This window comes from Pongo abelii, chromosome 19 (genome assembly GCF_028885655.2).
Source record: "Pongo abelii isolate AG06213 chromosome 19, NHGRI_mPonAbe1-v2.0_pri, whole genome shotgun sequence".
In the NCBI taxonomy this organism is placed as follows: domain Eukaryota; kingdom Metazoa; phylum Chordata; class Mammalia; order Primates; family Hominidae; genus Pongo; species Pongo abelii.
Window position 1 is genome coordinate 52,210,869 of NC_072004.2, and position 27,828 is coordinate 52,238,696.

Consider the following 27,828-nt stretch of genomic DNA (forward strand, 5'->3'; position numbering starts at 1 on the left):
TTTTTTTTGAGATGGAGTCTTGCCCTGTCACCAGGCTGGAGTGCAGTGGCACAATCTCAGCTCACTGCAACCTCCGCCTCCCGCGTTCAAGCAATTTTCCTGCCTCAGCCTCCTGAGTAGCTGGGACTACAGGCGAGTGCCACCATGCCCAGCTAATTTTTGTATTTTTAATAGAGCCGGGGTTTCACCATGTTGGCCAGGATGGTCTCAATCTCTTGACCTCGTGATCCACCCACCTCGGCCTCCAAAGGTGCTGGGATTACCGGCGTGAGCTACCACACATGGCCCCTCTTTCTTTTTTTTAAGAGACAGGGTCTTACTCTATCACCCAGGCTAGAGTACAGTGGTGCAATCATAGCTCACTGCAGCCTTTACCCTCTGGGCTCAAGTGATCCTCCTACCTCAGCTTCCAGGTAGCTAGGGCTACAGGCATGTGCCACCACCTCCAACTAATTTTTAAATTTTTTGTAGTGATGGGGGTCTCGCTATGTTGCCCAAGTAGGTCTTTTTTTTTTTTTGAGACAGAGTCTCACTGTGTTGCCCAGGATGGAGTGCAGTGGTGTGATCTCAGCTCACTGCAACCTCTGCCTCCTGGGTTCAAGTGGTTTTCCTGCCTTGGCCTCCCGAGTAGCTGGGATTACAGGCACGTGCCACGACGCCCAGATAATTTTTGTATTTTTGCTAGAGACAGGGTTTCGCCATGTTGGCCAGGCTGGTCTCGAACTCCTGACCTCAAGTAATTCGCCGGCCTCAGCCTTCCAAAGTGCCGGGATTACAGGTGTGAGCTGCCTCGCCCGGCCCCAAGGTAGTCTTGAACTCCTGGGCTCAAGCGATCCGCCCACCTCAGACTCCTAAAGTGCGTGCTAGGATGATAGGCCTGAGCCATTGCACCCAGCCTGAATTTTGCATCATTGTATTTTCTTTTCTTTGACCACGAAATTTTTGTGTGTGTATGTTGTTGTCAATCAAACAGACTTCATAAAAAGCAATGTTTATTTCTGTTAATTTGGATTTTACTTATCTATGCCTTAGTTCTTATAGCTTCAGAGAGGACATAAATATGTGACATGTAGAATTTATTCTTTTCTAAGGTGACGTGCCGGGCCATTGGGATTGGGGCTTACCTTGTCCGGCTGGGACAGAGAACCATCCAGGTTGAGAATTCTCACTTAATTCTAACAGGAGCTGGAGCCCTCAACAAAGTAAGTTTCTAGGGTTTTGAAGAAGTATGCATAGCTGATTGAAGATTGTTGTGTGAATTCTTAATTCAAGATCCTGATTTGGAAGGAAGCAGTTCAATCCATGCCTTCCTCAGTCTATCTCTTCCCCTCTCCCTCCATCTTTTCTGCCCATTGACTTGCTTGCCTTTTTATTCATTCATTCATTCATTCATTTCATTTATCAACTATTTTGAGTACTTACTGTTTTCTGGGCACTGTTCCAAGCCCTGTGTATATGTTAGTGAACAAACCATATAAAACCGCTGCTCTAAAGCGCTTATGTTTTAGTGTTGTTGTAGAAAGACAGAATTAATTGAACGCTTCTGTTCTGTCCCACCTCTCCTCTCTTTTTCTTAATCTATTAGTAAAAGATGTGAGGAGATCTATACACACACATTGAGCTGTCTCTGATTCCAGCTGTGCTAGTTCCCATTTCAGGCCTACATCATGAATTAGGTACCAGCCTAGGTGTTGAGACTATCAAGTTTTAATGATTTTGTGAAATCTGTAAATACACCTCTTGAAAATGGTGGTCTCTTGTACATAGAAGAAATATTTGGCAAATATTGCGTGGGAAGATGGGTGGATGGATGCATGGCTGGGTTACTGGGAAAGAGTATGCGTAAAGATTTATCTTCCCTTCCAAAGAAAGGTTTGTGCCTTTTTAGTCCAACTTCACAAGGGCTTTTCCAAAGGGGAAAAAAATGGATGGCAAGGTCACTGCTCGAAAGAGTGAAAACTATCTAAGAATACCTGAATATATAAAGGACAGTGCAGTTCTGACATCTTTGCAAGCATAGAAAGATTATTTTCTCTTCAGGGCCAGAAAAATGTAATGGAGTAGTCTGAGGCTGACTGCCCTTGTGCAACTTATATAACCTCTCAGCTCCTCAGCTTTCTTATCTGTCAAAGGGGATAATTTAAACCTTTAAATAATGTGGAGCTCAAATGAGAAAACATAAGTAAAAGTACCTAGTTCTACTGGGCATGCCTAGATTCCCAGCTACTCAGGAGGCTGAAGCAGGAGGATAGCTTGAACCCAGGAGTCTGAATCTAGCCTGGACAACATAGTAAGACCCCATCTCTTAAAAAAAAAAAAAAGAGTACCTAGTTCTTGGCAAAAAGTGTTGGCCCACATTCAAATTTCAGTTTCCCATTCCTCTCTCTAACATGATTTGGTGATTGAGCTTATGGAGTTAATACACATACTAAATTGTATCAGATACTATGTTTACTCCACTTGCAGGAACTTTTTATCAAGTCTTGACTTTCAAGTGTAAGGGTAAGAATTAAGTGTTCTGTCATTCCCATTTAGGAAAAAGTTGATAATTCCATTGGTTTCATTAGATTTTGTGGATGTCAGAAATTAGAGGAATCATTTGATGTGATCAGCTTGCTCTGTGCATTCATATGAACTCTGTCTCCTCCTCTGGGCTTGCTTTTCTCATCAAGGAAAGGCACAGCAGTGCTAACAGCAGCGAACTTGGCTGTCTTCCTCCCTTTTTGGAGAGTAGCCTGGAAATAAAGGTTGTGAACCACTACTACTGAAGATTATTATTGCAGTGGGAGAAACTGCTGAGAGTCTTAAGGTTGTTGTTGTTTTTTAAGTTGCTCTTTTGGATACCTTCTTAGGATGAGATATTGATGAATGCTGAAGATAATTTTAGGTACCATTATCTATGAGAACAGAATTTTTAAAATTCTGTTCTCATAGATAATGGTACTTAAAAAACCTATATTTCCATGATGTTCCCATACCCAGTCAGAGAGCTAATTTCTGAAATATATCTTCTTATATTGAGTTTCTTTCTCCCCCCTGCCCCTATACTATATTATATACAAAGAATATTACAAAAAGCAGATGTTGGGTTTTTGGTTTTGTTTTGCTTGAAAACTTGCTAGTTGAATTTCATTTGTGCCATGAAGAAACATTAGAGATTGATTTCTTAAAATCTGATTGAATTGTTCTAATCAAATTCATTATATTCACCTTCATAGCTTACAGGGCTGCTTGTTAAAAGAAAAGCTTAGTTACAGGGTGAAAGACAAATAAAGCTATAGCTTTAACTTACCAAACAATGCTCATTTCCAAAAGGACATGATTATTTTTAGCTGAAGGGAGTGATCAGATACAGAGGTTACCTAATGTCGCTCTGCCTGCTTCACTATCTTCATGTCAGCTCCTCTTAAGTATAGAGCTGTGCTGCTGAAGACACCCGATTTTATGCAAATTCGTTCAGAATGTCCTATCAGCCCCTTTGCCTATAAGGTATGAAAAAGGAAACTACCATGCTCTGATGGCTTCCTCTGACTCACTCCTTCTGTGTGTTGTCTTTGTGTGTGCTGGTGTTTTTCTTCATCTTTGTTTGCCTTTCTTTCTGTAGGTATCTCTCTGTATTGTGTACTCTGGGTGTGTGCAAGTCACCCTGAGTGCATGTCTCTTTCTGTGTGGGTGCTGATCTTTCTGTCTCTTTGTGTCTGTGTCTTGCATATAGATCCCCCTCTTTCTCTGTCTGTGTGCCGCCCTGTGTGTCCATGTGTGAGAAAGTCTTTGTGTTTTTGAAACATTATAGAGCCTCCTTTCTTAAGCCTTGGCCATTTTGCTCATAGTATGTACCTGTGTAAAGCGGAAATGTAGGAGACATATGCAAGCTTATATACAGTCTTAGACTGTAAATATTTGACCCCCACCTTTTTGAGTCTTCATCCTTTATGTTAAACATTGGGGTGAAGAATAAGGAGTGGGGGTGTTCAGAGGTTGTAGGGGAAAAAAATCTTGTGTGTGCAAGTGCCGATCCCGTTGACCCCTTTGAAAATTGAAATAATGATAATGCGCGTCTCCTGACTGCATCAAAGTATCAGCACATCAAAAGCCAGGAGGCATGAAATGCAAATGATAAAGTGAAAGCAGATGGATTGTGCATGATCGCCTGATACCCAATGAATTTTAAAAGGTGCTGGTTTGCAGGAAGGGGGGGTTGGGGGGTTTTGGGGGGTGACTGAAATAAACACGTTATCCCTGCAATTTTTTTTTGTTCTTGATGCTCACTCCTGACAATATTTTTTCACACTTGAGTGAACACCCTCTCTCGCTCTCCCCCCTCCCTTTCCCCCTCCCTCTCTCTCTCTTTCTCTCCCTTTCTCTCTCCTCTCCAGCTCCCCTCCTCTGCCCTCCCCCCCCCCCAACCTCTTACACATCTCAGGTCATGTCGCTGCAGCTCCGGTGGAAATAATAAGATATAAACCACGAGGTTGTTATTTGCATAGAAATAGCATGGAGCCCCAGGCAGCAAGGGAGAAGGACACAGGGATCATTTGTCTAAAATTTTAATGAAAACTTTTGCTGAGGCAGAGATTTTTAAAAACTTTCTTTCTCCCTGCTTTTCCCCTTCCATCCCCTACCCCGCAAACCCCATCATTGATTTTACTTAACATGGTTCAGTTTGAAGAGAAAAGGTTGACAGTCCACATATCATACTCCCATAATGCAGCAACCTGTAAATTGTTTCTTCCTTTAATAGATATGAAGCTGAAGAGACAGCATTTTCAACTTAATACATTGCATGTGTGTGCCTGGCTTTTATGGCTATACTCCATCTCGGCGTACACATGATGTTGCCTGTCATTAGCCTTTTTTAAATTAGTTTACACCTTCCTATCTTTTGCTTCCAAAGACTCTTACTTTTTGAAGGATTTCTTTTTATAGCCAACAGTAGTAACCTTCATATAAAATAAATATTTTCTGATGTTTTCCTGTTTTTTTTACTTTTGGTGGTTTTTCTGTATACTTACATGTTTTATTCATGGACTTCATCCTTTGCCACTGTGTCTTTTATTCCAAAACCAGGAAGTGCTTCCCACCTTTGTATTTTTATCCTTTTCCCCCTGTGAACTCACCATTTGTGTATCTTCTTTCCATGTCTGTCTTGCTTTGTTGCCTGTAGTTATTTGTAAAATATTCAAAATATTACCCAAATTGAGATGAGATGTAGTATCTGGATTTTATTGAGTGTTACTAAGCACATTTGACATTAGAACTAAAGGCAGTAGGCTGGTGATTAGAAGCAGCCCAAGTGGGTTTACTTGAAATTCAGTCAAGAATATCTGTCTGGTTCCTTGCTATCTTCTGGAATGGGCTAATTGTATCAGGGCTATATTTTGTAGACAGGAAGGCAAAAACAGAAGGGAAAGTGACTTAGTTTCATTGACAGAGACTAGATCAGGGTCAGAACAGGAACTTTCATGTCCCTAAGTTTCATTGAAGAAAGCTCAGGCCTCTTTGCTTAGTGGTCTGTAAAGCCTAAGGGAAGGTGGTCCGGTCGTTTTCCTGTTTGTCCAAATATCGTGAGAATGATGACATTAATAAGAGAAGTTTCTAGGGGCTTGCTATTTCATGTCACTCAAGGTAGTAGATCCTAACTCTAGGAACTGTAGGCTGTGGGTGACAGATTCCTTAAAATGCCTCACTGCGTGGCAGACCTGATGTGTGTGGCAAATTACCCTGCTTGAAGGGAGTCATGCTGGCCTGGCAAAGGCAGTAACCTGTGTACTTGGGGAACTGGTAAGATGCACCCTTAAGGAGCTGAGATGATTGCAGAGTCATAAACTCTTAAGTCTATGTGCCACTGGACATTTGCAGAGATGATCATATTTACTTTCCCTCCCCCCACCACTCTTCCTCTCAGTTTCCTTTTTACTTTATTTTTTTCTCCCTTTCCTGGTAAAAGTATTAGTATGTTTAACATAGTGTTAGGTGGCAGATAGGCTGGGAAGAACTTGTATTGTAAAGGAACACTGATGTGTACTGGAGCCTACTAGCTCTCAATCCATTGCCCCAGACTTGGGGAGAGAGAGCACATTCTCTATCCAGAGAAATAAGAGTATGCAGTTTATGGTTGTCCTCTGGACATTAACTGCCTGTAAAGGTAAGGTATATGCCAAAGGCAGTGATATGCAGGTGATAGATTCACCAAGAGATGATATGTGACTTTTCTTGTATTTTAAAGCTCTGCTTCTTTTTTAGGAAAAAAAAAAATCCTATACTCTCATCCCCCTTAGCGAGATCAGGCCCCTGTTTCCACTGAATCTGCCAAGAAAAAAGAAATTATGTGATGGGTATGACTAGGGCCATTAGTTTGGTAGGGGGCTAATTCTGCTAATCTTGCTTTTGAAACTTGGTGCAAGTAAGTTACATTTCTCTCTGGTTCTCATATACGTATTTTTCTGCAGCTATGTAGTATGAAATGTGAAGTTGTCATAGCTGACACTGTTAGGCACAGTACTAGAGTTCCTCTCATGAGTGGGAATTGTCTGTTACACCAGGGACCTGCACTGTATAGTCTCCGTGCTCACCCATGACTCTCTGAAACACAACATGAAAGTCATGGAGGCTCAAGAAGGGAAGGAGAGATTACTTAGCTCTCACTGTGGGGCGGGCAGCGTTGTAACTTTCACATAACTTAAAGAGGTTACGATAGAGACAGCGCCAGGGCAAGCGAGAGCCAGATGGGCACTGGGTGACTCTGTGCCTCACTGTGGAAAAATAACTAAACATGGGCAAAGGAGATCCTAAGAAGCCTAGAGGCAAGATGTTGTCATACGCATTTTTTGTGCAAACTTGTTGGGAGGAGCATAAGAAGCATCCAGATGCTTCAGTCGACTTCTCAGTTTTCTAAGAAGTGCTCAGAGAGGTGGAAGACCATGTCTGCTAAACAGAAGGGAAAATTTGAAGATATGGCAAAGGCAGACAAGACCCATTATGAAAGAGAAATGAAAACCTATATCCCTCCTGAAGGGGAGACAAAAAAGAAGTTCAGGGATCCCAATGCACCCAAGAGGCCTCCTTCATCGTTCTTCCTGTTGTATTCTGAGTATCGCCCAAAATCAAAGGAGAACATCCTGGCCTGTCCATTGGTGATGTTGCGAAGAAACTGGGAGAGATGTGGAATAACACTGCTGCAGATGACAAGCAGCCTTATGAAAAGAAGGCTGCGAAGCTGAAGGAAAAATATGAAAAGGATACTGCTGCATATTGAGCTAAAGGAAAGCCTGATGCAGCAAAAAAGGGAGTTGCCAAGGCTGAAAAAGCAAGAAAAAGAAGGAAGATGAAGAGGATGAGGAGGAGGAAGATGAAGAAGATGATGATGATGAATAATTTGGTTCTAGCACAGATTTTTTCCTTGTCTATAAAGCGGTTAATCCCCCTGTATACAACTCACTCCTTTTAAAGAAAAAAATTGAAATGTAAGGCTGTATAAGAATTTTTTAAAACTGTGTGGTGTCTTCTTTTGTATAGTTAACACACTACCAAATGTGTCTCTAGATAGCCCTGTCCTGGTGGTATTTTCATAGCCACTAACCTTGCCTGGTACAGTATGGGGGTTGTAAATTGGCATTAAAATTTTAAGCAGGTTGTTGTTGGTGCATAGCACACGTAAGTTATATATGGGGATGGTAGTTTTTTCAATTGTCTCTGATGCAGCTTATATGAAACAATTGTTCTGTTAACTGAATACCACTCTGTAATTGCAAAAAAAAAAAAAAAAATTGCAGCTGTTTTGTTGGCATTCTGAATGCTTCTAAGTAAATTACAATTTTTTTATTAGTTAAAAAAAAAAAAAAAGATGTTATGAGCATGGAGAGGCTAGAGCCAGGCTGCCCAGGTTTAATTCTTGGCTCTACCACCTACTTAGTTGTGTGACCTCTGGCAATTTATTTAATCTTTCTGGGTTACAGTTTTATTAACTGTAAAAGAGAGAATAATAATAGTATCTGTGTACCGGAGTCGTTGTGAGAATTAAATGAGCCAAAATAGGTAAAACATTGGCACTGCCGTAGTCTTCTCTAAGGTGCATTTAGGGTTCCTTCTCATTGCAATTTCTTATCCTGGTTCTGGAAAGGAAATACGAACACATTATTCTCTATACTTTCTGATTCTTTGAAGGCAAAAATTCCTTCAAGAAAATGTTAGATGACAGTCCTCACTGTGGCAGTACATTCATGTATTGACTTTCCCAATAGATGTATCTAGCAACAATCAACGCACTTTGGAAAGCCATTAACGTGAGAGGCATGATGTTCGGTCGTGACAGGGTAGTATATATGTCAGTCATCTGTCTACAAGAGTCCCCAAGGACTTGTTGATATAATAGCTCATAATCACTCTAAGGATCAGTCTAGCAATTTGCATTTTTAAAAGTCCCTAACTACCTATTTTCACAATAGACAGTCCCTGTACTCCCATAGCTCCAGATGGGATCACTCTCCTTTCTAAAGAGGGCATTTTAGCTTCCTTTCTGAGTAATCCTTGCTTTAGCATTATGAATGAGTTCTCAGAAAGTATTGCACAATGGACAGATCTCCCTAATTTTCAAACGCTGCCTCCCCACACATAAAATATTGGTAAATCTGGCCCCATTTGCGGGCATTGTTTTGTTTGTTTTTCATTTGATATTCCTCAAGTTTGGTAGAAAACTATACCAGGTTATGTTTGACTCTATTAGTGTGCATTAGTGACCTGCCAGCAATCCTGATTGCTCTGGTTTGGAGATCTTGCAGGGTGGAATCGCCACACAGAGCTCCACTACAGAAGTTGTCTCTGACTCTAAGAGAGCCCATGCATATATGGTGGCTTAGGGTCTAAGAATTTGGGAGACCCTACAGCAAGTAGCAGTCCAGAGCTTCTAGATAAAGTGAAAGCTCTGAGACCCTATTTGGGGCATTGAATACAGACTCGGAAATTATGTTTGACAACCTATTATGAATGTGCTCAAACTTTTTGGAGTTACAGAACCTTTAGATTAAAAAAAAAAAAAAAAAAACTTGGCCAGGCATAGTGGCTCATACCTGTAATCCCAGCACTTTGGGAGGCAGAGGCAGGCGGATCACCTGAGGTCAGTGGTTTGAGACCAGCCTGGCCAACGTGGTAAAGCCCTGTCTCTACTAAAAATACAAAATTAGCCAGACGTGGTGGCACACACCTGTAATCCCAGCTACTCAGGAGGCTGAGGCGGGAGAATCACTTGAACCTGGGAGTCAGAGGTGGCAGCGAGCCAAGATTGCACCACTGCACTCCAGCCTGGGCAAAAACAGCAAAACTCCATCTCAGAAAGAAAAAAAAAAAAAAAAAACTTTTGATGATTCTTCTCCCTGACATTTACTAGGTAAGCAACTTTGGGCTTTAATCTATTTAGATGTTAGTTTCCTCTTTGTGAAATGGAAGGCATAATACATTTCCCATTTTAAAGTAGAAAATCAGGTTGGCGTGGTAATCCTATAATCCAAGCACTTTGGGAGGCTGAGGAAGGAGGATGGCTTGAGGCCAGGAGTTCAAGACCAGGCTGGGCAATATAGCAAGAAGCAAGACCCCCTCTACAAAATAATTAAAAAATTAGCCAGGTGTGGGGGTGCCTGAGATGGGGAACCGTGAAACCTTTGGCAGTGGCATCCAGGGCTGGGACCATGGCCGTGAACAGGGCCTGGGCCCCACAGAGCTCATGGAGGCAAGGCCGAGGGCAAGGAATGGATGACCAAGTTGGGCCACCTGGTCAAGGACATGAAGATCAAGTCCCTGGAGGAGATCTATCTCTTCTCCCTGCCCATCAAGGAATCTGAGATCACTAACTTTTTCGTGGGGACCTCTCTCAAGGATGAGGTTTTGAAGATTATGCCAGTGCAGAAGCAGACCCGTGCTTGCCAGCACACCAGGTTCAAGATGTTTGTTGCCATCAGGGACTACAATGGCCATGTTGGTCTGGGTGTTAAGTACTTCAGGGAGGTGGCCACTGCCATCCATGGGGCCATCATCCTGGCCGAGCTCTTCATTGTCCCCATGCACAGAGGCTACTGGGAGAAGAAGGCCCACACCATCCCTTGCAAGGTGACAGGTGGCTGTAGCTCTGTGCTGGTGCGCCTCATCCCCGCGCCCGGGGCACTGGCATCGTCTCGGCCCTGGTGCCCAAGAAGCTGCTGCTGATGGCCAGTATTGATGACTGCTACACCTCAGCCAGGGGCTGCACTGCCATCCTAGGGAACTTTCTCAAGGCCGCCTTTGATGCCATCTCTAAAACCTACAGCTGCCTGACCCCCGACCTCTGGAAGGAGATTGTATTCATCAAGTCTTCCTGTCAGGAATTCACTGACCACCTCGTCAAGACCCACACCAGAGTCTCCATGCAGGGGACCCAGGCTCCAACTGTGGCTACAACACAGAGTTTTTACATAAGAAAAATAAAGTGAATTAAGCCTGTTTTTGGTTTGCTTATTTTTTTTAAGTAGAAGACCAGAGGATCTCTTAATCTTAAATTCTGTTCAATATCTAGTATTCTGTGATGCTATAAAGATGCATATTGATCTGTAGCCAGGGAACTGTTTTAGGCTGGGGAGTGAATAGATAGGAGGTGGGGAATTTTAAAAGTTATTGCATATTAGGGTATTATATATTAAATTACATATTAGTGATATGTAAAATTATTACATACCTGTGAGACCAGGAATGGAAGTTGAAGAGCATGATGATTTAAAATTTTTTTAATTTTGTTTCTTATCTAGATTACAGAAAAGTAAACACTATATGTTGTTCACAATCACAAGTGGCTGTAGAATTATAAATCTTGAGAGTGGGAGGATCCTCAAAAGTTCAACCACACAATTGTTGTGTGAATCTCCTCTGTGACACCATTGCTAAATAGTCACCCAATTATGTGTGAAAAATTCAACTGAATGGGAGCTCAGTACTTTTGGAGCCAATCCCATTCATCTATGTATTCATCTGTGAGTTCTTCTTTATATTTGGCTAAAGTCTGTTTCCCTGTACAGAGAGACTGATCACTCTTTAAAGACAGTGTTCGAATTTAACAAAGAAACTCCCAGTTTTATGATACGACCAATTGGAAATTGAATGGAACCAAAATCTTTCTCATGTACTTTTGTGTTCAGAGTCTGGTCTTGTCTCAAGAACAAATGTAGTGAAGATGAAAATGCTATTCCAAGATAGAAAAGAAATTGGATTTATAAATAACTTTGCCAATTAAAAATGTGAAATAAGTAGAAGAAACAAGAGAAACAGTTAAAACTTAATTCCCCTTGGAAGTACTCCTTGGAACCTTAGGGGTCTCCTGCAGTGCCATGCAGTACCTTCGGAGCCCGATTATCTCCTGCTTTCTCCTCCTCTGCCTTGTTGAAAGTCAAGATCCTGATATAAGGTTGGAGGATAGTTCTTTTTGACTGCTATATTTGTAGATACCATCTAAAACTCATTGGGTCTAAGATTTGGTGGAATCAGTAAAGGTGATGTAGACTTAGGTACTCAGACCCTAAGGGTACACAAACACAAGCTAAACTGCTAGAATGTATTACCCTCTTGCCTCAGTGAACAGTCTCTGGCTCACTTCATCCATGTAGACCTTCATTATATCTCTACCCTATATCCATTGTCCATTTCCACCTCCAGGGTTCTGATGTGTCCTGAGTATTAGAATGAAGAAATGCCTCTACCTCACACTTTGGGTGGCATGTAGGGTCTCTGCACTGTCTGTCTCTAATAAAACATTGTCTCTGAACTCAAGCTAAGGGCCCACTTAGCTCTGTACACACGGTTCCTTAGGAAGATTGGTTTCTTCGTCTTCTTCATTTTATATTCAGTAGTATGTTACACCTTCATATGTTGAATTTTCTTCACCTGTCTCTCTTTCTACATATATTCATAGCTCTGTCTTTGCAGATCAGTGCTTACTTGAAGCTTTGCTACTCTGTCAGCCCCTCTCCTCTCTTCAGCCTTTCTTCTCCCCCAACCCCAGCCTGAAGCCCAAGTAAATTAGCTTCTCACCCCTGCCCCCTAGTTGTAAAAAAATTCCCATACTCCTCCAACAGTGTCTATTCTTGGATTTGCAGTCAGCAACCATCTCCAATAACCATCAGGCTGTCAGCTTTGCAGCTCCCTACCACCTCCCACCTCCCCCATCACTCACCAGAGGAAAAAGAGAGCCAGAGCAAGAGCTTGAAATATATCATGCAATAGTGTATCATGAATTTGTTGTGAATCACAGTGGTGAAGCAGGTTTATTTATTTCTGAGACCTTAAATCAATACAAAGTAGGTCTCTTAGTTCTGAAGCTGGGATGGAGTGTGAAAAAATGAGCCCATTGTACTCTTAAAACTTTGGGGAAAGAAGATGACAGCTATATAATTCCATTTACCAGGCACTAGGGGCTTTAATGTGAAGGTGACAGGGAGCTCTTTGTGCATTTAGAGCACCATATCTTCTAAATAAAAGATCTGTAGACTTGATAGTGGAGCATAGCTCCAAGTTTAATAATCTCCAAGCATTAGACCGAGCCAATATGTTCCCAAGTCAGAGAGGTCCCCCCTAAACACTCATAAATTAAAAGTGCAAGAACCGCACATGTTGGTAGATTAGAAATGCAAGGACTCCAGTCTTTTCTAGAAGGAAGACAGAGCTGGGCCCTGGCTGTGCACAGACTGGTCTATGAATATGATAAAGAAGCGGAAACGAGACTATTTAGAAAGCTGACTCCTAGCTGTTCATCATTCTAGGGAATGTTCCCTGTGCATGGATCCAAATCTAGCTGTGTCCCTTCTCATTCAGATTGGCCATCATCACACAGTCTAATCAGCTAATGTACACAGTCAGGAATGTTGAATTATGAAAGGAGAAGCTTAAAGAGCTTTTTAGATTGAACTACAGATTGCCATGCCTGGGCTTCAAGATTTTCTGGCTGATTTTTGACTGGTTCCTAATTTTAATATTGTCTCAGTGTCTGGGATTTAAGCCTTCTAAAATAGTATGCGCATCTAAGAAATTGAGAAATCAGTGTTGGTAAGGAAAAGAACCCACCCAAATTTAACCAACAGCATAAGATGCAAATATGAGAAGTCAAGACCATTGGAACATGTAATCAACTTTTGAGTATCTTCATTTTCTACCTGACCCATTAGTAAAATATGCCTTTCTCAATAGATAAAGCAGGTTTATGCAGCTCAAAAGAGCATTCCTAACATAATATGACTTTATAGTACTTAGAATTACTAGTTTAATTTTAGCCCATGTAAAGAATTTTGACAAGGGGAGGGAGGGAAGGGGCATCTACAATGGGGAAAACTAAAAAGGTAGGAAAGTTGAACCACTCCTTTTGCTTCAGAAAGCCACTACACATTATAACACTAATATGAAAGACTTATTTTGCTTATAGTGGTTTAACTTGCTGAACATACTAATCAGTTGAGTTTTTATAGAATACATAGAACTGTGGTAGATCACATGCATTTATTGCATGCCTGTTAGGTATAAAGCTGTTCTTATGCTGTGGCAATACAAAGATGATTCCTGCTTTCATGGAGCTGAAATTTAGCTAAAAGACAATAATAGGCTTTTCGTGTGTTCTAAAGGAAAAAATAAAATTGCTGCCCACCAGATGTCAATGAGAAAACACAAACCAAAAGGCCACAGAGATAATAAGTCAGTGCTACTCCCCTAAGAGCCAGGCCCTGCAAACACCAGACTCGGGGCCTGGCCACTGGTGAGCAATGCAGTCAGTCACAGCCTATTCAGTAAAACCAGTAGGAGGCGACTGACAAACAGGGATTTTTAAAAAAGTTTTCCATCTTTAGAAAATACATAATCTGATAAAAGATTGGTATCCAAAAGAATTCTCAAACTCAGTAAGAAAACAACCCAGTAATTAAAAACACAGGCAAGAAATTTGAACAGACATTTCAGCAAAGAAAATATAAGGATGGTAAATAAGCACATGAAAAGATGCTTATCATTAGTCATTAGGGAAATGAAGATTAAACCACAGCTTGACACCACTAAATGATGGTTTTTTTGTTTGTTTGTTTGTTTGTCTGTTTGTTTGTTTTTCGAGACGGAGTCTCGCTCTGTCGCCCAGGCTGGAGTACAGTGGCGCGATCTCGGCTCACTGCAACCTCCACCTCCCGGGTTCAAGCGATTCTCCTGCCTCAGCCTTCAAGTAGCTAGGGACTACAGGCACGTGCCACCACGCCCCAGCTAATTTTTTATATTTTTAGTAGAGATGGGGTTTCACCGTGTTATCCAGGATGGTCTCAATTTCCTTACCTCATGATCCGCCTGCCTAGGCCTCCCAAAGTGCTGGGATTACAGGTGTGAGCCACTGCGCCTGGCCTAAATGTTTTTTTTTTTTAATGTTTGACAAATACCAAGTGTTGATGAGGATGCAGGACAGCTGGAACTCTCATAAATTGTTGGTGGGAATGCAAAATGGCACAGCCACTTTGAAAAAGGTTGGGCTTTTCTTAAAACCTGTACACAAATGTCTATAGCAGCGTTATTTATAATCCTCCAAAAGTGAAAACAACCCAAATGTATACCAACAGGCAAACGGGTGACAAGTTGTGGTACTTCCATAAAATGGAATATTACTCAGGAATAAAAATAAACTACTGATACCTGCATCAGCATGAATGAGGCTCAGATGCAATATGCTAACTGAAAGAAGCTAGATTCAAAAGGCTATATACTGTATGACTCCATTTATGTAACATTCTAGAAAAGGCAAAACTATTGGAACAAAAAGATCAATGGTTGTTAGGGGTGGAGGGAGGGAAGGGAACAGGAGGAGACTTTGGGATGATGAAAATGCTCTCTATCTTGGTTGTTATGGTGGTTATATGACTATGTGTATTAAAATTCACAGACTTGTATACCTTATGATAGACAGTTTTGCTATATGTAAATTATACTTCAATAAACCAGACTTTATTTAAAATTTTTAAAAATTGGCTGGGCATGGTGGCTCATGTCTATAATCCCAGCACTTTGGGAGACTGAGGCGAGAGGATTGCTTGAGGCCAGGTCTTCGAGACCAGCCTAGACAACGTAGCAAGACCTTGTCTCTACAAAAAAAAAAAAAAAGAATTTCTGTTTGGAATTAACTCATCATCAGAAATCTCAAGTCCCTACCTATGTGAGCAGTTGGTGGGTCCCCCTAGGGTGAGTGATTACTTTTGGCAGCTTTCTTTCCAGAAGCCTGTGCTTCTTCTCATACATTTAGCAAGCAAACTATTGTGTGGCTCCTCTCTACCTTTTACATTACAAATGAGTCTCTGTTCCTTACCCACTCCACCTTCAAATCCTTGTCTTTCTGCTGTCTAATTCATTCCTCTGTTCTCCAGTGAGCCCTGTACCTCAGTAAAGAGATGTCTTCCAGTGTTATTTCTGGCCTATATTCAGCCTCTTTTTGGCTGTTTCTTTTCCTTCCACTGGCAGCACCACCCCTTTGCCCCAGTTTATCCTTCAGCATACCTGATCACTTCATAATTTGCTGCTTATAGAGAGATTTTTGGTCTTATAGCAGATGGTCTTGAATCCAGCTGTGGCTCATGTCAGAGGCTTTTCTCTCCTCTGCCCACAGTATGTCACTGAGCCCCTTCTCTACCCCAACCCTAGCCTAGCACTTGCCAGCCAGCACTCCAGTTTGCCAGTGACAGTAGTGGCAATAAAGTGGGGAAAAAATTATAACCCTTTGCCTATGTATTAAGAAACTGTATTTTGGAACCCCCAAATAATCTTGGTGGTCACATAGGTCCTGGTTCCATCTCCCTAGAGATTTAATTCCATTCACCCTTGGATATATTCCTGAAGAAACATTGACACAGTGATATGTGCAGCACCACTTAAAATTGTTAATTGGAGATTGAATTACTTGTCAGATTTTTAAAATGTAGTCCTCTCAGGTCAGGGAGGAGGATATTAGCTGCACTGAGTAGATGAGCTATTGCATTTTTTTCTTCTCCTTCCTCTTTTCTCCCCCCCTCCCTTTTCCTCTCTCTCATCCTTCCTTCTTTCTTTTGTCCCTATTTTACCACTTTTCCCCTACTCCTGCTTATTCTTTCTCATATCTGTTCTCTTTCAGCTTTAGCCAACCTTTATCAATAACCTGACAGATCCCAGAGTGACTTTAATATCTGGAATCATGGATGAAGTCCAGTGATGACAATTACTCAGTAAATTTACAAAACCCCTCCTCAAATCCTCTTGAGAATGGAAATGTCCTAATAAGAAGGAGGATTGCAGCGAGGACTCAGCTTGTGTAGCCTAATTCTTAGATGCAGGAGGAATTTTGTATTCCCTGCTTCCTTAAATAGATGTCCTGACCCACCGAGGATTGTTTAAGAAGGGGGAAAAGACTGAATAAAAGGGGAAGAGAAGGAATAGATTTCATTTTTTATTCCATCATTGATATGCATCATAATTTTTCACATCTTCAGCACATGATTGCAAATATTTGCCTATAAGTCTAAGGGTCCCCAACATAATGTGTATGTCAGGACAAAGGCAATTTTTAAAAAATTGAGCTAACTTGCATCTGTGAAACTTGGAAATCTCAATGCCCGTGCTGACAAATATCCTGACAAGTAAATACTGCACTCATTCAATATTACATAGTGATTTCATTTGCACAAAACCTCACAATGCTCTGCCACTTCAGTCAAACGTCTGGAGCATGGGGGAAAGGAAGTACGCGTTTATCTTGATCTCCAAAAAGGGCTTTAAGGGAGAGAGCAGGCGGTATATTAGGCTGTTTTCATTGCCTGTCAGCTGTGGTAAACCTGAGCTGTTTGCAGTGTCTCTAGATAAGCAGCAGCAGCAGCAGAGGCCTGAGCATGGATGTACGACTGCATTCATTTGTACTTCTTATGTATCTCAATGTTTCTAAAGGCTACGTAGCATCTTTGGTGGAGCCTTTAACAATTGTGTCTCTGCTAATCACCGGCTTTTATGTGGTGCCCATAATTCTTAGGTCCGCCGGCTGCAATGAATGAAGTACTGGATGAGGCTTAAGTTTATATTGAGAATGAGTCAAGATCCTCTTTCCTCTCAGATTCAGCCCTTATTCAATTCTGTCAGCATGGCACTCTTCAGCAGAGGACCCCGAGGTGGAGCCCATTCCTAATATTGCATGGTACTGCTTCTCCACTTAGATCTGGAGGGCAAGAAAGTGAGGCCTCAGGAGAATCACCTCTGTTTGACTCAATCCTGTGTTTAAATGATTATTGATGCTTGCTGGACAGATAAATTAAAAGTTTGTATCATCCAGTAAGTAGAATGTAAGAGGAATATATTTGGGAACTGAAACACGGCAAGAAATGCGTAGGTCAAAGTTTTTTAAGAGTGTTCAACGCAGCTCACCTACTTCATGAAATTATGTTGATGAGAGTTGTTGACCCCAGGTTTTTCTGTAGAAGGTCAGTAGGGCAACCTTGAGGAAGACAACAATGGTTCTAAGTCTATGTGGGCTCCATTCATCTTCCTAGATACCGATGAGGGTTTGTGTAACTGTTATAGCATGATCATTTCAGAGTTAGGCAGAATGGATTTTATCCTAACCCAGATTCTGCTTCCTTGGTTGGAGCTTTTGTTGTAAAGTATTCTAAAATCGTTAAAACCACTTGAGTCAGCAACGACCCCTATAAATCAGGAGCTATTGTGTGCGCCCTCATTCTACTGGTGCATACTCCAAACATGTGGTCATTGAAGATGAACTGGAGGGTACTGCTTTCTCTTCACCGATAGTTAAGTAGTTATGATTGTTAGCATTTGTTTGTGATTAGTGGAGCAGTTTCATTTCTGTGACCATCCCCACCCTACCCCCCATCTCCCAAGATAAGGCTGGTCAGAGAGTGATATTGGGATACTCTTAGTCTATTCTGTAATTTTTCTCCTTAATTTCCGAATTAAATGAATTTTCTCACATGACAAACACTTCTTTAGCTCAGAAATAATGTTCTTGGTATGTTAAGCCCTAGTGAGGTTTCTTCTAAACGTAGGAAAGGAGAGATGTAGAAATACTGCTGCCTTTTCAGAACAATGCCAAAGCATCAGAACCCGAATTTTAATTTAGCTTGTAAACAGAAGAGTACTCAGTTACTGAGCCTACCAAGTTTGCCTCCCATTATTTTGTAAAAATACGGGCTAGAATGGATAAGTGGCAGAGGATCACTTTTAAATGAGGAGGCAAAGACATCAGAAGAAAGTATGTTTAAACAGCTGAGTGGTCCCTTTTTCTGAGTGTAGTTCTTCATTGGTCCATTATTAGTTTTGGAGATGTGTAAGATTCTAAGTGGTTGGACATTATCAGGTATTAGAGATAGGAAGAAAATAGCGTTTCTGAGTAGAAAATGGCCCCAGCTCTCTCTTCTGGGCAACAAGGAGTACTTGGCTCCTGACCTAGATTGTGAATATCAGATTTTCAGGGTCAGCACAGTGTCTCCTTTTTTATTCCTTTTCCCCCTATCCAATTTTATTTTAATAATTAAAAATACTGCTGATCACACTGAATGCCTTCTAACAGAGAAGCAGTCTGTCCCAGAAGGACCAGTTGTGGGCCATCGGGTTTATGATGACCATAAAACCAGAGCCAGATCAGAGCGTGGCCTCCGTAAGTGACAGGGTTTCTGCCTCTACCAGGCTCCCACCTCAACAGACTGCTTTGGATATTTGCTTTGGTTTGGATTTTTTGTTCTGTTTTGTTTCCTGATGCATGTGTGAGTGTGCATGTGTGTGCACATTTAAAGATATAAATGAAACAGGTATGTAATGCCCTCTGCCTGTTAGAAAGACTAAAGCCATAAAAATAACAAACGGCGTGTATTTGCTAGAATGTCAAAGTTATGAGTTTATTTTGTAATGATGTGCTCCTGCCTTCATGAGGTAAACTGGCCGTGGCGGAGGTGTTATTAGTAATATGGACTCAGCGGAGCAGAAAGCCGAGTGACCGAGAGATCAGTGTATCAGTCAGAAAGAGGGCAAATGGAAAGAGACAGCAGGAGAATGAGAAAAGAGCCGCAGTGCCTGGGCTGAGATTAGAGACGGACTGAGAGGCGGATGGGAGCTCAGTGGTCAGATACCGTCTCCCCTGTTCACGAGGCTCCTTCAAAGGAGCTGCCAGCATGTTGCTCAGCTTGGGGCTGCCTGTAAAGGCTTGTTCTCTGCGCTTCCTTATCAAGGAAAACAGTAATCTAAGAGCAATTTTGCTTTCCATATTCCTTTCAGAAAAGTATCTTATGCCCTTCCTAGCTGAAGTTAAATGGAATCAAGGCCAATTGGGTCACACCGAGGCTATTACTTTGGTCACCAACTTCCTCCACCTTTGGAGGGTCCTGATGGGGATGCTGACCCAGCATGCAGGGGGAACCTCTCAAAGCTCCTAACAAGAAGGGGCAAAATGGGAATATACAGGCAGACTTTGCTGGCCCTTAGTTAGTTAGATTCTCCCCAGAGACTGAAAATGAATACACGTAGGGAAGAAATTTTGTACTGTCGTTATTTTTTAAAGGAGGAGAGGAAAGGAAAAAGAAAAGGTAAAATACAGTAAGCACTCTACAACTGTTTAGAGCTCTCCGGGTCTACCTTAGATGACTGGCAATTACTACACACTCAGCAGTTTGCAATAGTCAGTGATCAGGCTGCCCGGCTTCCATCTGCTGGGTCAGAAAACCTCCTTCCCTGAAAGAAATTATTAACCAGTCTTCAAGGGAAAAAGAAACCCTACAATTTCCGAGTCCAGGAATATCTTTTCTTCCTCTTTTTTTCTTCCTTAAAGGAAACTTTGTGGTTTCCAATTGCAGGTGCCCTTTGACCTTACAAGGATTAAACTCCTCCAGGGATATACCAGGGATTGAGGCCCTGAACTCCCTGGAGCCTTGGAAGGGAAGGAGGAGGGGAAGCGTGCTTGGGTATAAATCACAGCGCTGCACCCAGCACACAAAGAAGACTTGAGACTTAGGGGTTCATGTATGTATCATGAGTTGCTTCAGGATTTTGCTAGCTTTAGGTCTTGTGCGTGGAGGCCAGTGTTAGGTTGGTGCAAAAGTAATTGTGGTTTTGCCATTAAATGACAAAAACCACAATTACTTTTGCACCAACCTAATAAAAATCAAATATAAGGAAAAAAATAATCCTTTTTAAAAATGAGGAACCTAAGCCCCCAGAGTTTCTTTAACTGAGACTTGTCACTAAATATTGTTGAAAGACAGGCATGTTACTTTTTTGTGTCTGTGCGCAAAGAGACTTGCACGCAATGAGGTAGCCTATGCCTCTGGGTCTCAGCCTTACCCACCACTGCAGTTTCAGCTGAGGGTGGAAGTATGCTTTGCCTATCTGTGGCAGCTGGTGGAGAGAAAGGGGCTTGCTGGTTTTAAAATTGCAACCATGAATGTGATTGTTAAAAGTATTTTTTGTTTTCTTTTTTTTTAATCTTTTATTTTATTTTTATTATACTTTAAGTTTTAGGGTACATGTGCACAACGTGCAGGTTTGTTACATATGTATACATGTGCCACGCTGGTGTGCTGCACCCATTAACTCGTCATTTAGCATTAGGTATATCTCCTAATGCTATAGTAAGCCCTCTTAGCGCAGGTGGCAGCGCGTCAGTCTCATATTTTTTGTTTTCTAAGTTTTCTTTTTAGGAAGAAGATTCAGACAGTCCCTCAGAACAACCCATGGAGACTGAAGTCTCTGTTTTGTGGAGAAAAGAACCCATTTTAGTGCGACTTGTGAAATAGACCATGCCTTTATTTCTATAGAGACAAATGTCTTTTCTCTTGCTCATTTCTCTAGGTCCTCGGGCGGGAAGTGTACACCTCCAATAACCAGCTGGGGGGCATCCAGATTATGCACAACAATGGGGTGACCCACTGCACTGTGTGTGATGACTTTGAAGGGGTTTTCACTGTCCTGCACTGGCTGTCTTACATGCCCAAGGTGAGCCCTTCCTACCCAGTACTGACATGGCCTGCAGAGCCTGTCATTTCCGCCACAGCTCACTGCCTCTGTGTTTGTCTTGTCTTTATGGTGGAGGAATTTTTTTATAAAATATTTCTCTGAAAGCTATTGATTTCTCTTTTCCTTACAGCCATATTTTGCCTTCTACCTTTAAAATGTCTCTGGATTTCATTTGTTGGGCCCCTTTCTAATGTCTTCCAGCCACGGAAGCCCTCATGGCCTACCTAAGGCTCAGATCCCAGTATATTAAGTTCCTCCTCATTGTGGGTTTTCTCCTTTGTAATAGCCATTCATTCCTCAGAGGAGCATCCCAGAAAGCATGGGCACACTGAAATCAAGAGTCAAAACACACCGCTTTGTGCCAGCCTCCTAAATGAGACTATTGACCTATACATGTTCCTTGGGCCTGGCACATACGTAGGATTCTTCCAGCTGAAGATTGGGACTATTGGGTGTAATTCCATATGTGGGCCCTGCTGTCTTTGTCTATAACTATTGTTGCTGAGTTGGAGTCTAGGACTGTTGTTGACTGATTGCTGTGCTCTTTCTCTTCCAATCTCCTTTTAGAGCGTGCACAGTTCAGTTCCTCTTCTGAACTCAAAGGATCCTATAGACAGAATCATCGAGTTTGTTCCCACAAAGGCCCCATATGATCCTCGATGGATGCTAGCAGGCCGTCCTCACCCAAGTATGTATATGTTTGAGGACCCCATAGTACCTGGCTCTTAAGCTTTTAGCGTTCTTTTCAATCACTATCCAATTCCTGAACAATCACATGTGACTAAGAAAACAGAGCTAAGTACCTAGAAATGAGAAAGACCTGAAAACCAACCCTCTGAAGAAAAAGGTGGGAAATCCTTCATGAACAAATGAAAAATAAATAAAATGAGATTTCCCAATCACCCATTGAGTCAAGCAGTGCAGTCACTAATACATGTCTTCTGTTTATTCTGTTATTAAAGCACCTATTACTTAATGGGTTCAAAGACTTTAAACAGTTCAATATAAGCCATAAAATCATAGAATTATAGGACTAGAATCTTCAGTCATCTAATCCCTATAACCAAAAGAGATTAATCAGTTTCGTTTTAGCACACGTCTTTGAGACCCTTCAGTATAGAATATGACTTCACTCTTCTCAGCAAGCTCTGAGCACCCATGCTGCATGTGCCCTTCTTTTCTTATGATATTGGTAACGGTATTGGTACTTGCTTTAGTAATTAATAGAAGGCTACTTTGTAAGCTCATTTATTCATGAAGAGATTGTCCAGAACTTTTAATTATATAGATACATGGAGTGAGAATAAGCCCTCCCTCCAGATACATCTAATCTACTGCTTTGTCTTTTACCTAACTTAGAAACAAAACAGGAAAAAGAAGTAACTCTGTGTACATTCTCATTTATCAGTCCATTTGACTGTTCTAGCAAACTTTACTTATCAGGAGGTTATTTTGTGGAGCACCAAATCCCTCTGCTGTATTTTGAATCCATTTTTTCAAACTATGTGAGGAAGCATTTGTTCTTTTTTGCATATTTATTGCAACTATTTCAAAGAAAGGCTATATATAAAAGTAGAAGAGATTGCAGAAGGTATTTTATTAAGTGTAAAAGTCATTGTGATTTTGCTGAAAGAGAGGTCTTCATAAGGAAGACCTAATAAACCTTTGTGGGTACCCACTGTAAGCCAGGTGGGACTGTAAAGCACTTCCATATACGTTATCTTATTTGCACTTACGACCTCTCTTAGGTAAAGAAAGATAACTATTTTACAAAAATCAGAGAAGTTGAGTGATTCGTACAAGGTCACATAGCTATTACATAGCTATTATATTGTTTTTCTACAATATCTACATTAGACTTTCTATTATATAAAAACATGAGAGAAGTGTTTATTTTAATTTATAACTTTACCTGTTGTCTTCAGTGCTGCTTTTTGTTAATTTTAATGAAATGAAATAGTTTTTCTTACATGCCTGGAAAATCACCATACTAATCTTCTCCCTACCATTCTTTTTTTTTTTTTTTTTTTTTTTGAGATGGAGTTTCGCTCTTGTCCTCCAGGCTGGAGTACAATGGTGTGATCTCAGCCCACTGCAACCTCCGCCTCCACTTACCCCTTCTTTCCCCTTCTTTTTGTGCCATGATTATGATAAGAACTATGAGCCTAAGATTACCTGTCAGTCTTTTTTTTTTTTTTTGAGACGGAGTCTCACTCTGTCACCAGGCTGGAGTGCAGTGGCGCAATCTCAGCTCACTGCCACCTCCACCTCCAGATTCAAGTGGTTCTCCTGCTTCAGCCTCCCAAGCAGCTGGGACTAAAGGTGCGTGCCACCACACCCAGCTAATTTTTGTAACTTTAGTAGAGACGGGGTTTCACCATGTTGGCCAGGATGGTCTTCATCTCTTGACCTCGTGATCCACCCACCTCTCAAAGTGCTGGGGTTACAGGCATGAGCCACCGCGCCCAGCCACCTGTCAGTCTTAAAATTCAGGACTTTTCTGGGAATGAAGTGAGCCTCTTTACTTCTAGAATTTGGAACAAGACTTAGTGAGTTTTTTCCTGGGAAATATGGGAGGCCATCTTAGCCAGCTTCTAAGGTTCTGCATCGGAACTGGGTAGGATCTACTCTCTGAGGACTGTGAAGCACAACTACAATAGTCAGTGACTCCTCCTACCCCTAGCAGGAGAGTTTTTAAAGAAGAAAACATTTCCATCTTGAACTTAATTCTGTAGTTCCAAATCCCTGTTATTGAAGTAAGAATTAGAAAATGATCCAAAGATATAAAGTTAAAATTCAGTATTCTGATGAACCTAGAAATTTGGTTTAGAACCTTCACCAAAATTTGAGCCCTTCTTTCATGGGTGAACAGAAGTATGTGTGTGTAGGTGGGCATTATCCTGGCCATTATTAATGAGATCCACAGAATAAAATGAAATTTTTGATAAACTAAGTTTTCTGTTTTTTGGATAATATTTTTTCATTGACTCCCTAGTAATTCATCCTGCTGTCTATGTGCAGCTAACACTCGCTCCCAAATCGAGTGACTTCAGATTTTAATTTAGTAGAAGTGTTAAAGAAAGCAGATGATTCCCTGTGATAAGTTAAAGCAGATATCTTCTAGGTGAAAAGTTAAAGTCATTTATTAGAGGAGATAGGGCTGTGATATTCTTCAAACTGACGCCCAACACAAGACCAGAATCTAAACGATCAGCTTTGGGCTCACGGATGGAGAGATAATTTTGAAATGGATGATCACATTTTACACTGGGGCCATAGAGGCAAGGAATGTAGAACACAGTAATTACAAGTTTAGTCTTGATAAAACACTCTCCATCCTGTTTAAGTCAGCAGAGGTTAGCTTGCTCAGATCTCCACTTTTAATTGGTTTTGGACTTGGGTTTTTAGGGGGTGGAGGGCCATGTTCAAATTAGAAGAATCACTGAAAACCGTGAGCTGAGAGGGCAAACTAGGAAACGGTTATTTGCAGAAGCTTTTATGGGGCTTTGGTCAAACATTCATACCTGTGGAACAACAGTTTTTTTCTTAAACTAACATGTTGAAAATTTTGGGTCTTGCCAGTGAAGGAAATTCTATGTGCAAGGAAGATTAATGGCATTAAGTATGTGCATCTTAACCATTGTATTTTTACTATCTGTCAAGAATATGTGGCCCTTTTTTGTAGAAAGATTATACTTTATCAGCTGTTTAATAAAGTAGATATATCTTGTTGCTTTTGTAGCAGAGAAACTGAGTTCCTATTTTTCCCTCCAAATTTGGATCCTTATCTGATCATTAATACTTATTGTTTGGTTGTTTTCAGCCTTCAGTTAAAAGAAAGTCAGTGAAATCAAACAAAATTGTAAGGCAAGTTTTAAAATAGAAATAGACATTTTGAAAATATCTTTAATGACTTGGCAGCCTTTTGACAAATGTTTGTAGTGTCTTGAAGAAAGTCAAGTTATTTATTTAAAAGCATGCAGACTCTCTCTGCTAGCTGAACCCTGTTGTTTAACAATAAATTATGCTTTTGCTGATAAATGATTCTTTTTATGCAGACTAGCAAATGAAATAGGAGATGATGTCTGAAGGCAGATGAACATTCAGCTGCCTAATGCTTCCATCTATTATAATTTGGTTAAAAACAACAAACTCCCCAAAATAATCCCCCAAACCACCTTAAATTCGTCAGTTCCAGCACATTGTCAATGGATTCACTGTCCTTATTCTCCGTTTTCTTTCTTTCCTTTCCATAGCCCAAAAAGGTCAGTGGTTGAGTGGCTTTTTTGACTACGGATCTTTCTCAGAGATTATGCAGCCCTGGGCACAGACTGTGGTGGTTGGTAGAGCCAGGTAAGAGCTCTTTTGTTTTGGCAGCTCTTTTTCCTCCCAACTAAAAATAAGAAAGAAAGAGCCATGGCTATATAGATATATACCAATAATGTTGTCTTTGTCTGAACTGTCTGAGAATATTGGATTATAGCCATGCCCAAGGCAGAATAATTGGAGTGCTAGTTCTCAGTTGCCATTTTGTGTGTCACTCCAATGATGCGTTTAATCTGAAGGCTAATTTTGACAACATTTCCGTTTTATAATGTTTCAGGAAAAACACTTTGGGAGCTGTAAAGCCCAACTACAATAGCCAGAGCCCACCAATGACTTTCCCTCTCCCAAAGACAATTTTCTTTCAGGAATAGGTGACAAATGATTCAGAGACTCGTCTGCTTTTCTGTGTAACTGGAAAGAGGTTCTTCGTGGCACCGAAATTATTTAAGTGACAAATGTACTATATTGGATTATAATCAGATTTGAATTGCCAAAAAAAAAAATTTACCTGAAACAAGAGTAAAATAAGCTGAAATAGGTTGCCAAGATACCTATATTTTTCAAGTGGGAAATTGAAGTTTCTATTAAATTTTAATACCTACTCTAAGAAGTGCTTCACTCAACAGCAAGCTCTGTGCAAAATAATCTGTAGCGCTTGCTACAACGAGCTATAACGAGCACCTGCCACGACTGATCTTAATCTAATTCTGCACTGCAGAGACATGCTGCTGAGGGACCGCATCTGGAGCTCACCTTCCTCTGGGGGCAATCAGTTTTCCTTATCTTGGTGAAAAGTGGCACCTGCTCAAGATTCTCAAACATGCCACATCGGGTTGAGATTTAGATTCTAGCCTTGAAAATAATTCTAGGCTCTGTGGTTCTCTCAGTACAGCAGGTCAGCACGCCTCCATGCTGCCTGTGACAAGAAGCCATCAGAGGGCAAATCCCACAGACAGGGTCTTCCTCTGTGACTCTGAATAGGATTCTGGCCTGGAGTCAGCTCAGACTGAATGTCCCAGAGCCTACCTGTCTGTTTTCTTTAAAGTCTCAGGTCTTTTATCTCACCCCAGGCTTCTCAGTCCCAGTGAGAAGTATTCTCTGTGCCTGGTAAAATTCCCACTGGGGAGCTGGAAGCAGGAGATACACTGGAGCGAGAACCCTGATACTCGACTCCTGTATCAGCTTGTTAGATTCCTCACGGCACACTAAGACCAACTTTTTTGAGATTTATCTCATCTATTCTGCTTCAATTTTCCTGTCTGTGAAAAAACATGACAGATTTTAAGTCTCAGAAAGCCAAACCTTTGTTAAGTTCTTTAAGATCCTCCCATGGGAAATAAAAGAATAATACTTTACACTTATGATTAGAAGGATAGAGATTGCTTTGCGACCAAGATCAGTCAAGCTTGGCTTTGGTTAGCTCTGCCATTGTTTATTGCAACACTCACTCTGACTTCCTCCTTTCTTTCCATCTGACGAGTTCTGGGCTTCTTACTCCAAACATATACACATACTCACAAGTATATAAAACACAAATGGAGCTCTAGCTTCTTTCAAAAGCAATGGCATTTCAAGAAATAAATATAAATGTATTCTTCTGGGATTGTTACTGTAAGTGCTGCCAAAACTCATCTTTGGTATGTATGTTTGGAATATGTGTGCTATTGGCTGTAAATTGTCTTTTATTATTCCATGGCACCTTGTCCAGGGACACACTATAAAACAAGATGTAGCATCTTCATGTGCTAGCCTGATAAAATTTATATGAAGTATAATAGAAAACAGAAGTTGTTCTGAGCTGTTTTCAAGTTCAATAAATAACTGTAATACTCAGATAAAGATGTTCTTTATTAGGTCACATGGGCCCTAATATATAAGTTATAAGTTACCGATTTAGGGTGGCTTTTGCAATTACAAGTTTCCAGTTGGATTGTTAATCATTGTGAACGGAAATATTTCGAAACCCTCCTGTGTACCTCCTGCTCGTTGTCTGGTTGTCTAGAGGGCTTTTGATTCTGATTCAGTGCAGGCAAGTGACAAGGGGGTGGGTGGTCTCCACTCAGGCCCTTGTCAGGCCTCTTGTGATGACAGGAATCCATTTTCACTAGCCAATTTAACAACCAAAGGCCATCCGTCATGGAAAAGTTTGTTATGGAGATGCTGTGAGAAATGAGAGACTATAACCCATCCCAGCCCCAACCCCAAGGAATGCAACAGTGAGAATGAAGACTGCATCACATTTTCCAGAGTAAAGACTCACCCTGTACTTTGTCTTGCTCTCTGATTTTTCCTAGAAAATCTTTATGAGGACCAAATTGGGAAGTCATAGTGGAGTATAAGGTGCAGAGGCTTTGAGCTCCTAAACAGTTTTTTAAATTAACATAGCTTTGAGATTAAATATATACTTCTAATATAGACTTCACCAGCATTACTACTAAAAATTATCCTTGTCCCATTTGTCTTTTCCAAGGAAGGAGAAAATTAAGGGCTTGTTGA

At 41.1% G+C, this 27,828-nt stretch overlaps 1 protein-coding gene and 1 pseudogene across 14 annotated transcripts in view; both read left to right on the forward strand.

Annotated features, from left to right (window-relative positions):
• Positions 1 to 27,828, forward strand: part of ACACA (acetyl-CoA carboxylase alpha) — a 335,341-nt gene that overhangs the window by 269,459 nt on the left and 38,054 nt on the right. For all 14 annotated transcript variants that reach the window (XM_024234623.3, XM_054536750.2, XM_054536755.2 and 11 more), the window contains 4 exons: positions 1,092 to 1,202; positions 20,842 to 20,985; positions 21,574 to 21,694; positions 25,263 to 25,359. In XM_024234623.3, the coding sequence (XP_024090391.1) occupies positions 1,092 to 1,202; positions 20,842 to 20,985; positions 21,574 to 21,694; positions 25,263 to 25,359 (473 nt within the window). The remainder of the gene's footprint in view (positions 1 to 1,091; positions 1,203 to 20,841; positions 20,986 to 21,573; positions 21,695 to 25,262; positions 25,360 to 27,828) is intronic.
• LOC134760483 (high mobility group protein B1-like) lies at positions 4,589 to 9,062 on the forward strand (annotated as a pseudogene).